Genomic DNA, 12,551 nt, shown 5'->3' on the forward strand with positions numbered 1-12,551 from the left:
TTGACTCTGAAAGGCAACAGGGAGACTAAACACAGGTGAAATTTATCACTGTGAGGAAGCCTGTTAGGTTTTGGGGCTTCCTTTGACAGAAAGATAAACACCTCTGAAAATACTCCCTCCTGTTTTAGTCATAATTTAGCATTTTTACCTTGTTCTTGATGCCTTTCATATAGCTAAAATTTATCTCCATTTAAAATAGTCTACTTTGGTAAAATTTTCTGAGCTAATATGTGAATTAGAGTAGATCATCATTCAGAAGAGTTTGGAGCAGAAAGATCCTCTGTAGATTCAGGTGAAATGGTATTAAGGAATGCTAGTTTTGGTGTTCTGTCTTTCTGTGCTTCTTTACTCTAAGTGTCAGTCATGTGATTGGTAAAGCAGCTCCTTTCATTTGCATTGTGATGGAAAAATATGAGCTGAAAGGAATAATTCTATTAGCAATTTGAAAACTACCATTTGATTGGCTTAATTTAGCAGCAATTGGGTAATTTTTAAAGGAGTTCCACACCTTAAGTTCTCTCCTGTATTTTGTCATGTGCTTTAATGGAGTATGATTTGAAGGCCAGATGCGGTCGTATTGTCAGATCCCATCAAACACAGCAGTGGACCCCAAAACTTACGGTGCCCCCACAAGTTTTGCCTTATGCATCAGAAAGTATGCAGCTTATGTGAAAGCATCATTTCTCTGGCTGAAAGCTATTCTGTAAAAGGAAATATTGGGAATGTGGATCTTCATGCTTCCTTCATATGTGGCATTCATTTTGGTTACACAAAACTAAGCATGTATTATAAGGATTGCACATGCATATCCTACCCAAGTCATAAAGACACTCTTGTTTTCCCAATTGCAGAAGATGCAACCAGATTTAAACCCCTCAGAAAATATGTTTACTCATATGAAGCAGAAACATCAAACGGGATCACAGGAACAGCAGATTCTCGAAGTGGTTCAAAGATCACTTGCAAGGTAGGCAAAGAGGAGTAAATACAACTGATTTGTACTGTATAGTGAACAACATGAGAGCTGGCAGTGGGGAAGCATCCTTCAATGATTTTCCGAACAAGATCATTCTTTTTAAAGACACACATTGAGAGTCATAAAGACTAAGCCCTCCCTGTCCTGGACAAAAGGCACTGAGGATGGCAGAAGTCCTTCATACCATTGTGCCAGTGCATTTCAGTCCTGAGCTGGCTGTACTTTTACATGAGAGCGGTGCAAGACCTGGTAGTTCAGTTTTCCTTAGCTCCCATTAGTTTACCAATGTCCATCAAACAGTTCTAGAAGTTGAATTAAAATAGCTCATTGATGCCATGAAGACCACGTGATAGCCTGTTGATCGTAAGAGTCAAGACAGTATCAGGACTGTAGGAGTTTGAGGTCCCATAGGCCATTAAACTACCCAATGTCCATTCGTTTTGCCCAAAACTTTCTCATTATGTTTTTTTCCTGAAATGGAGTAACTGGGAAAAAAAAACACTTTATTTAACACACATTGTTCTAACAGAGTCTAAACACTGATCAGTGTAATGACTCATGTTTTCATACAGTTCTAGTACTCTAAATTCTCTGAAAGTTTCTTGTGTACCACATATGTAGTATACTCCATGCCATTAGCCCAGCAAGTACCGGCTCTCATATCTTCTTCCTTGAGTTACTTCAAACTATTTAGAGCACTTCAGAATCTTTACCAACACCTGCTAGCAGAAGGATTCTGACACTTTACAAAACCCAAGAAGAACCATATTTTCACAGGGGTAACTGGATGATCCTGAAAACATTATAATGAAAAAAAGATAAACATATTTGTGTTTTCAGGTTGAACTGGAGGTACCACAGCTGTGCCACTTCATCCTGAGGACAATGCATTGCTCCCTGAGGGAGACATTTGGTGCTGACACTGAGGGAAGAGCTATCCTGAAAAAGTCAAAGAACTCTGAGGACTTTGCAAACGCCATGTCCAAGTAAGTCATATCAATTATCAGCAATCCTTGAGACCTTAACATGGAACAGACTACAATGTTACAGTCCACCATGACTATGTTTTTCTATGCATAGAACATATTTCATGATAACATGGTAGATTCCACAAGGATAACAAGGTGGTTCCACAACAAAACTCCCCTGATACAATTTAGTCTTAACATGGCATAGTTCTCAATTGCTAATAGGGGAGAGCTTTTACAAGCAGGATTTTTACCTGGAATGTTTTTGTCATTTGTATCATCTAAATCAGGAAACTGTTGGGTAGTCCTAACAACAGCGTTCAACTGTAATGTTCCTTCTTGTAACCACATTCTCAAATGGCTGCATGAAGCCAGCTTAAGATAATTTTTCTCTGCTGACATGGTACAGACTGTGCAATAAAAAGGCATTTGAGACTGAAGTCCAGATTTCCAATGACAAATGCAGCTTATCTTTTCCTTACTTATCTGCTTTCGTAACTAACTTCTACTACTCCCTCCACCCAACTAGTGTCTAGTGCTTGTCAATGCATGTTTTAATCATGCACCTTCATGCTTGTTTCAGTGCCTTGGTATCCATCTTGTTTCACAAGCTGGAGATCTAAAATCAGCTTGAGACAGTGTTAAAATATGTTTTACAGAAACAATCAAGGCTTTATTTACAAACTGTAACTAGAAAAGAATCCTTCCCATCATTTTGTAGCCCATTGCAGCAGTTAATAATTACCTCATTCTCCTCTGAATTTATGCAATTTCAACTTTCAGCCTTTGCTCTTGATATATGCTTGTCCTTAGATGACATAATCTGATGATATCAGAATGTCCATGGTTAGAATTTTGCTGCTTTAATAGTAACGCTTTCTATTGGTAACGGCAGTGAATAGTAAATAATGATAGACTGAGATAAACATGATGCTTTATCTATAGCCCAGCAGTTTATTGATAGCATGTTCTTCTCTGTGTGGCTTTAACGTGATTTCATACTAATGTTTTTTTTGGGGGCAGGCATGAGCTAAAATTCATCATTCAGGATGTAACTAAAGTCAAGCTGTATCCAGAGAAGGATGAACCTCGGAATGTACTGAATCTCAAGAGAGGGATTATCTCAGCTCTACTTGTACCAACAGAAACAGCAGAAAATGAGAAAACAATTTCAATGGTAGGTGTTTTGAAAATGTTCACTTTATTTCCTTAACAAATGGAAGAAAGCTTACCTAGCAGAATTACTCCTGAACATAATTTTCATAAGGCCTGGAAATTTAGATCAGAAAGGGTGTCTTTCAGCTAGATCAGAAAATGTCTGACAGCATGAGCAGAAATGTTGATTTCTTTCTTCTTTCCAGGATACTATATATGGAAAGTGTGACAGTGAAGTTGAATTCAAATCTAGAAAAGGAAATGTTGCAGAAGATATTTCAATTACCAGGCAACTGAAAGCCTGTGACAACTTCAGTCCCATTAGAGATCATGTCAGCCCTATTGCCATTGTAAAGGGACTAGTAAGTATATAATTTAAAATTATATGATCTAACATTTTTCACACCATCACTTAAAATGACAAACAGCTACTACAATGACTAAGTTTTATATTTATTTTCTAAAAACTTAAGTCGTTGTTCTGCATCCTTCCATTAGATCAGACTGTGGATTTACTGGCAGTCCAAAGAGAAAAAAGATGAAAAAAAAAAATTACCCTCTGTTGTCTCATTTTAATTCTTTTAAAGGAAAGCTTTTCATAGATGTATTTAATACTATTGATTACACGGTAACATATCAGATCATAGCCAAACTTTTAGTTTTGTGGGTCAAAATTTTCAAAATTCCAATTTTATGTGGAACATGTGATCCACGTGTGCAGAAGGAAAGGACTCTATAAACACCCTGAACTAAGTGGCTTTACATGCTGTTCAGTCTAACAGTAAATCCACAATGATCAAATGCAGTTGCTTGCATGAATATTGTCAGATTAGGTTTTTTTCTGATATAATGGCATCTGTGCTTTTGAGTGCTTTAAATGTAAAAAAAAAGGGTTTCATTTAATGTTGAAAGCACAATTTATAATTTCTGCAACTTCTTCAGCTTGTTGTGGAAGTCTTTAAAATTTGTCTAATAAAAGCAAAATTTAGAAAGGCATTAGTTGTTACAAGGGGACTGGACTAATGCAAAAATTACAGATTAGTTTTATGAAAGAGTCCTTTGTTGTAGGCAACTGGGGATCAATCATGAAGTAACTACTAACCCAAACACCTCAATAAGGCCTAAGGGAAAATTTCAGTGGGATTTTTGCCTGTGAAGAGACTGAAGACTAGAGCTTTTACTGGCACAATTTTGTCTTTAGAATGATTCCAGTTAAGCACTTTTGTTTCCAATTTGCTGTAACTGTTAATATTACAGTAAAATTGTGTCAGCCTTTAAAACTATGATAGTTTCCTATTCTACTCAGTAAAATGCCTGCCAATCTATTTATTTTACAGAACATCCCATTGTCTACCCTTCTAAAGAGCACTCAGTACTGTCATTACAATATTGATGCAAAGAAAAGGCACATAAGAGATGCTGTCTGCAGTGAAAAACACCTGTTTCTGCCTTCCTCATACAAGTAGGTTGCTCGCTATTTATCATTATCCTTCATTTTTAAATATTCATTTTAAATGTTGATGTATCATATTCTGCCCTGACTTCATCCTCAAATATGCAAGTTGTTTTTAAGAAGGCAGGAGACATGTCAAGACCTCTCAAAAGTACTTAGACTCAACTAAAGGAGTGATTTGTTCTTTGTTTGCCAGAAATCGCTATGGTGTGATGACGGAGATCAATCAGACCCTGAAGCTTGAAGATACCCCAAAGATCAATAACAAAAATTTTGATGGAGGTATAGCTGAACTTCTCAATAATACATATACAGGGCAAAATATAAATACAGGGACAATTTTCTTAAACGCCAAATTAATTAAACATGCGATTGATGGCACCAAATCAATTTACAATTTTTAATGAAATTTGATCAGTTTAGCCAGGAAAAAGGTTGAGTATAAAATGGGAAAACCTGAGAAGTTTAAATACCCTGCTAATTTTAAGTATTCTGTTTTCATTTTAATTGTAAAATTGTTCTTTATTATTAAAAATGTATCATTTGCTTGAAAAGTAATTTTAATCTTATTGGAAATTTGTTTAATGAACCCTTTTTAGTTATTCAACATTTCTTATGCAACTTTTATCATCAGATGCCAAATGTATTAATTATTACTATATATTTTGTTATGAAATATATGTTTTTGAATTGGAGTTGTTATTCATAACCATAACATATTTCTCCTAATCTATATAGAGCATCAAAATATAGATTATGATAATGTAAAAGGTGTTCAGAAGTAATCTTCATGAAATTGTTAAACAATTTATGCAAAAATTTAAGTTCCACTCCATTATTTTTAAAAACTGCAGCTGTTAAACTTCAACAGTTATCATATAAAATAATCTATAGACTTTATACTAAAAGTATGACAGAAGATAAAAATGAACTTAACTCCTTGATAAAGACATAAAAAATGCATTTTCTTTTTTTTAATTGCTAGATGAAGTGGAAGAGAAGGGACTTGCACTGGAAAGTACAGATGCTAAACTCCCCAGGCAGGGCGATGCTGTCCTGAAAATCCTTCAGGAACTGCAGAAACTTACAGCCTCCCAGCAGAACCAGCAGAGAGCAAGACTCTTTTACAGATTTGTTTCTGGGCTTAGAAGTTTACACAACAACACTCTTGGCTCTCTTGTACCAAAGATGATGGAAACCTCAAGGTATGTTGCAACACTGCATTGTGCAAGTATAACACAGGTCAATGCCTTGGCAAAACCATTCTATAGTTGATGACTTGCGGCAAGTGGTTTTAAATTAGAGGTGTATTAGATGCAAAGTGTGTCTTTCAGAAAGATAAGCATTATGAGAATTATCTAGAGAGAAAAATAAGGAAGGGAATGTAAAACCTGTGGATTTCACGTTTTTCCATCAGAAATGCTCAGTTGTTAATTACAACTTGAATCTTACATATATGAGGACAGTATAAGAACTCACATAAATCTAAAACTTCTAGCCTTTTGTGAAGAACTAATATTGTTTATATCATTCCCCTATTAAATCTTCCAAACTTACTGGAGAAGCTGAACTATAAACTAGGGTATAACACAGCCCACTACAGGGTTTTTCTTCCCTCACATACCATACCAGGTGTGTGTGCTGGACACAACCTGTGTATATGTCATTTTAGCCAAATATCTTTCATGAAGTTTTTCTCAAAGACAATGACTGTAATTGCAAAATCCCAAGTCTGACTTACAGCCAAGAACACAGTTTTGAACATGAGACTTCTGGAGACAGGGAAGAGCACTATTCCTTTGTCTGACCCTGCCTTCCTGTCCCCACCCATACACTTACACCCTCACACTTCTGTCCAAGCTGGGCTTGAGTCAGTTGACAGGTACTTTATGTCCTCAGTCTGTAGAGGGATTGGAGCCTTGGTCTGGTTCAATAGATTAGATTATAATGCTTAAAGGTATGGGAAAGTCTTCTGTGGAAAAAAAAATATGTCTGTGCAATTATGATATTGTTAATACTTTCTTATTGTTCTCATTTAATTGTGTTATTACTATAACCTGTAAAACTAAGAAGCTTCTTTTTGAAAAGCAATTGCATGATTTGCTTCCAATCACACATCAGCATACATCATTTATATTAAAACACCTTAATAAACCTGTCAAATGTTTATTTCAAACAGTTAATATGCAGTGATAACTGCAACAGGGAATTAATTATTCCTGGTCATCCTTCTCCTTTCAGTTCCATCACTGTTCAGGCCCTGACCCAGTGTGGGACTCCAGAGTGCTATGGTGCAGTCCTTCAGATACTGAGAACTGGTAACGTGAATCCACTTGTGGCAGATCTTGTCACATACACCCTGGGACTGCTGCCTTCTCCAACTCCAGAAAGAATACGGGAAATTCTTACCATGGCACAGTATCAGCCAAGTAGAGCTTCTTTCTATGGCTTGAGTCATTCTGTTACTAAGTAAGTGATGATAACATGAAATTCTACAAAATAACCACAAGGAAGAAATACAATGCTTAAAGTAAATCTTGAGTTCTCAATTTTTTGGGGATTTTTTTGTTGTTGTTCTCATTCAATTACTCTTTAAGAATAAAATATAGACATTTCCCATTTTCTCGTTTTGTTTCTAATGTGTTTCTCAATTTCTTTAGGTTCTACAACGAGAAGAAGATTGTGACAGAGGAAATAACAGATGTTGCAGACTTCATGGTATCACTGCTTGGAACTGATTGTTCTGGAGTAGATGAACTGACATACCTCACACTTCGGGTATTTTTATTTCCTTCTTTCCTTGTATAGGCCAATATTATAAACTGTAGTGCATATAATACTCCTCTTGGTGGAGAAAAAATGTTTATCATCTTTCTGTGTTTTAATCACTGACAGGCTATTGGAAACATGGGTGCAGTAATGGAGAAAGCTAAACCCAACGTGAAATCTTTTCTGAAGACGTGTATCAGAAATGAAGCTGCATCACTTTCAGTTCAGAAATCAGCCATCCAGGCATTCAGGAAAATGACAATTACTGAAGAGGTAAATCAGGTCACAAGAACCAGAATAAACAGTTCCTCAGTTCACCTTGACTGTTCACAGCAGTTATTGCAAAAATATTCCTATTATTTCATAGGTCTGCTACCTTCATTTTAGCTGTCTCCAGCTTTTTTAGAACTCCTTTAGTTAGTTTCTAGGCACATATCGGAGAAGTTCTGCAGCCTTCTGACTTAGTGGGTGTAGATCTTTTGCTTTGTATAGATAGTTTCAGTTTAAGTGGGAAGTTTGAATCTGTTCCTGTTAGTGTCTGAAATGGAGTTCTACTTATTTATGGTATTAACTAGTAAATTAATACAGGTTTAAATACACTTAAGGAAGAAAAATATCAGGTCCATATTTTATACTGGCATTTTATAATCATTGTTAATAGTGCTGGTTAGATGCATGTTTACATTACACTGACACAACAGTATCCCCTATGGAATGGGTGTCATTATACAGAACATTTTAGTATAGTGAGAGTCTATGAAAATCAGCTTTAATAAAGCCATAATTTCTATGGCATTTTCTAGCAAAAGAAAATTTAGCAAAATAGGTTCATAGAAACTGTTTTGGTTAGTTATAGAAATAAGGCTCAGAAATAGATACGCAGTCCTGAAAAAATTCCATCCTGAAAATTAGTTCACCCTATATATTCCCAAAAGGGTTTAGCAATATCATGAATGAACCAGTTCATCTGTGCAAACCTTTTTCTGTTTATATAGGACCGTTCAGCACTTCTAAAAGCATTCCAAGAATTGGATGCACCCACAGACAAACGTCTAGCAGCCTATCTCATAGTGATGAAAAATCCTTCCCCAAGTGATCTTACAAAGATTTTGAGAGTCCTCACAAAGGAGAAAAATGAGCAAGTGAAAAGCTTTGTTGCTTCACACATCGCCAACATCCTAGACTCTGAAGAAATAGGCATTGAAGAGTAAGTAAAATTTAGTTATATATTGGTCTCCTAGGAAGAACAAAGTTGTGCCCATAATTGCAGTGGCAGTTATCTAGCAGGGCAGGTTATTCTGTTTCTTTGAACAAGCACATCAGCTGAGTACAGTATGGCTTTGTCAGAGCTGTTCCAGATTATATGGTCTTTCCCTTAAGTCTTATGTTTACTGTTAATATGTGCAGAGAGCTAGCCATTTGCAGTCACCTCAGCTGTATGAATGTCTGCAAGTGACATAAAAAAATCCCTTAACTAAGACTAAATGAGTGTTTGGAATACATACTAATCATATCTTCATTGCTATACTTTCCTAGTCTGAAAATCCAAGTTGAAGAAGCTCTCAAAGGTAACCAGGTTCCAACAGCCAAAGATTTCAGAAAATTCTCACAAAATTATCAGATTTCCAAAAGAGTTTCTCTACCTGGAATTGACCCTGTCTCTGCCAAAGTAGAAGGAAATGTGGTATTTGACCCAAACAACTATGTTCCTAGAGAGACCATGCTAAAAACCACCCTGCATGCATACGGAGTTGACCCAACTGATATCTTTGAGGTACAGCAATTATCAAAAAAATTTGCTAGTATTCGGCTGTTTTCTTTTGCATTTCTGTTTTCTTATAACAACTTTCTGTGAATAATGTATTGTTTTTAGAAGCTTTGGGAGAAATCTAAAGATCACTCTGTTTATAAGGGGACTTTGATTTGATCTCAATGGGCTTCAGAGCAAGCCATCCATTATGTGATGTCACTTGCCACCGGACAACCCTGTTGGAGTCACTAAAGGGCTAAGCTAGGGTAAAATGAACCCATCTGTAACAAATTGACTTCATGCTTATGAATCATTACTGGCACACTGAAATACTCACAGTAGATTTTAAGTGAGACACAGCCTATGTGTAGGGTTTTTGTTGGACCTCACCATATAGATAGAATGCATTATAAGATTTAGGATTCCATATCTTCCCTTAAGAGTCATAGACTTGTAGGATACAATATTATAAATGTGTTGTTTTTTTCCCTAGAAAGTCTGTTGTAAAGTTCCAAAGAAGTGGGGGAACTGTCTCAGTTATGCATTGTCCTTCCTGTTCATTTCAGCTTGGCCTGGATGGAAAGGGTTTTGAACCAACACTGGAAGCCTTGTTTGGAGAGAAGGGATTTTTCCCAGACACTGCAAGCAAGGCCTTGTACTGGGTTGATGGCAAAGTGCCAGAGCAGGTTTCCAAGGCACTTTTTGACTATTTTGGTTACTCCCAGGATGGCAAGCAGGATCAGGTACAGCTTGAAAGCATTCTCTGTGCAGTATGGCATTCCTATTTTTATGCAATTATAGTACTTACCTCTCTATTCTATATGAGACTTCTCCTGGTGAGCTACAATAGAAATCCTTAATGCTATTTACCTGTGTGTTTTCTTAATTGTATTTGGAGACAAATCTGTAAGTGTATGTGCAAATTAGCTGACATTCGCTAAGTAACTGTTCTAGAAATCTTACAGATTCCTCCTAAGTAAGTTTTACTACTTTCTGACTGAATTTTCAGGATATCATGAAAGGAATAATACTTAACCTTGAAAAACTGATCAAAGAATTGGGCAACAAAGAAGCGCCTGAAGGAAGAGCATATCTGAGAATCCTGGGAGAAGAACTTGGGTACATGAAACTCAATGATTTCAAATTGCTGGGAAGCTTGATTTTAAAGAGTGTTAAAACACTACAGACTATTCCTGAAATGGTATGTTTCTCATGCACCAATGTGCATTATTTATTTGTGGGTTTTTTTAAACAAGATTTTAACAATATTTAGATTATGTTTAACTATTATCTAAAGGTATTTGATACCATTATAAAAATAAAATGATGTAAAATAAAATATCCATGTTTAGTCTGAAAGACTGCGAAACCCATGAAGACTCCTCAATAATCAACTGGAATATTGGTGAGGGGAAGAAAAAATGGAAAGTTCAGATCTTATTGTATTATTGAGATAGCTACTGGAATTATGCCCGAAATCTCAGTATTTGGCATTAAGTTATACTACTTATGAAAATGTGTGTTAATATTAAGCAATAATTTATCTTTGTCATGTTATAAAGAAAAGAAGATGTAGTAAAGTTTAGGAATATTTGGTAAAACCCTGCTTCCACTGAAGCAGAAAAATGCTTTGCCACTGACTTTGAGGAAGTCAGAATGTTACATGGTATCTAAACCAAGTCACCTTTGTATGTGTATGTTAAGGCAGATAAACTGTGTTCAAGGCAGGTGAAAAAATCTGGTATTCATTTAAAATTCAACTTTCACTAAACAGTCTTTAGTACATTTTTTGAAGCAAAGAATCTATAGAAATTAGATTTTTTTTACTCCATATGAAATTAATTTTGGGATTATAGAGTTACAATCATTCCCTGATCAATTTTTAATCTAGAAAATGTACATGTTCCAAAGTGTGGATTTGTTAGTGATCATTTCATTGTTTGATTCACAGATTGCACAAGCCATCTCAAAAGGTGTTGACAGGGATTTATTTGTCCACTACATGTTCATGGACAATGAGTTTGACCTTCCAACTGGAGCAGGTTTGCAACTGAAGTTTGCCTTGTCTGGAATAGCAGCACCTGGGGCCAGAGTAGCAGTGAAGCTTCATCAGAAAAGTGTAAGTCTCAACAGCTGCCTCTGGTTTTTCTCCTCCTAATAATCTCATTTATGGATAAAACTATAACACCAGCAAATTTTTAAGACTACAAAATGGTCCTGATATAACAAAAATATGCTTATTAGAGGTCTTTGGTTAATTTGTGGATGGCATTTGCATTAAATTCAGCAGTAACACATAAAATAAATTAGGTAAACAACATAACATTTATTAATTGAAAGTATTTTAATCGCTCTTTCAAAAATAATCCTTTTAATCTCTCTTTATTTATCTCTCCCTGCTCTCAAATGACAATGGCAGAGAATCTACAATATGTGAATTTGCTGTTCAATCCAAAAAGTTAACAAAATATTTTGATGTGGCCAATTCGAAGTGAAAAATTTGATTATCAGCTAAAAGAAATAGTGAAAATTGAGTAAAGTGAAACATTTTTTCATCTAAAAGGAAGCATTTTAAAATTGTAACAATGAAAGACCATTTCACCCAAAATTAATGATCCAGTTAAAATGTAAATAAAATTAAATTGCATCATTCTTTTTTACAATTCTAATAACTATTTCACTCTAATTTAGTCAGTATTTCATGTAAATTTCTTAGTAATTTAAGTTCATCTAGACTTTTAATTTTCCACCATATGCAAGACTTACATTAAAAAATAAGACCTCAAATATAGAACTGATTGCCTTTTAGTTGCTTTGGAATCTTTTCCTGCATTTAGCATTCTCTCCTTTCTGTAATGGCCAGAGCAAAAGATTGAAAGCAAGCTGGTTTGTGTTTAGAGAAGTTCAAATCTGGGATCCATTTCTTTTCTTTTTTTTGTCAAATAGTTTGCTCATTGTTTTTGAAAATTACTGTATTTTTTTTTACAATGGAAAACTGGCTCTTGTCTTCAGATTCAAAAATGCATGCAAGTAACTCCATGTACAAAATACTTCTGAAGCACGCGTATTTTTACATTAAAGTAGGGAAGGATCCTTGGCATTGCCATCTTGCTGTATTTGTTACAGTATAGTTACCACTTATGTGGTTCCTCTGCTCATGTGATTTGGGGATCAGATTTTTTGAACAGCATAATCAATTTTATAAAATTTGCCTCTAGATTATCAAGAGTATTTTGTTTATTTTATATAACCAGCAAGAAGTGTATCAGGCAAATAAATACTCCATTTTATTTCTTTTTATTAAATAGATGCAAGCAGATCTCATTGCTAAACCTTCAGTAGCAATTGAGTTTGTAACACACCTGGGAATAAACATGCCTGAATTTGCTAGCAGTGGCGTGGAGATGAATTCTAACATATTCCATGAATCTGGAATTGAAGCACATGTTAGTGTAAAAGCTGGACAACTGAAATTCAGCA

General features: G+C 35.4%; 1 protein-coding gene across 1 annotated transcript in view; it reads left to right on the forward strand.

Annotated features, from left to right (window-relative positions):
- The window catches only part of LOC103802043 (apolipoprotein B-100-like), a gene marked incomplete at both ends in the record, with an annotated part of 29,084 nt that overhangs the window by 1,463 nt on the left and 15,070 nt on the right, over positions 1-12,551 (forward strand). The window contains 16 exon segments of the mRNA XM_009074486.1: positions 852-967; positions 1,817-1,962; positions 2,968-3,121; positions 3,306-3,461; positions 4,437-4,561; positions 4,749-4,834; positions 5,538-5,757; positions 6,794-7,021; positions 7,213-7,330; positions 7,448-7,594; positions 8,317-8,528; positions 8,858-9,095; positions 9,638-9,814; positions 10,081-10,272; positions 11,023-11,190; positions 12,380-12,550. Of these exon segments, the coding sequence (XP_009072734.1) occupies positions 852-967; positions 1,817-1,962; positions 2,968-3,121; positions 3,306-3,461; positions 4,437-4,561; positions 4,749-4,834; positions 5,538-5,757; positions 6,794-7,021; positions 7,213-7,330; positions 7,448-7,594; positions 8,317-8,528; positions 8,858-9,095; positions 9,638-9,814; positions 10,081-10,272; positions 11,023-11,190; positions 12,380-12,550 (2,654 nt within the window).

The sequence above is a fragment of the Acanthisitta chloris genome, unplaced genomic scaffold, assembly GCF_000695815.1.
Source record: "Acanthisitta chloris isolate BGI_N310 unplaced genomic scaffold, ASM69581v1 scaffold37120, whole genome shotgun sequence".
NCBI lineage: Eukaryota > Metazoa > Chordata > Aves > Passeriformes > Acanthisittidae > Acanthisitta > Acanthisitta chloris.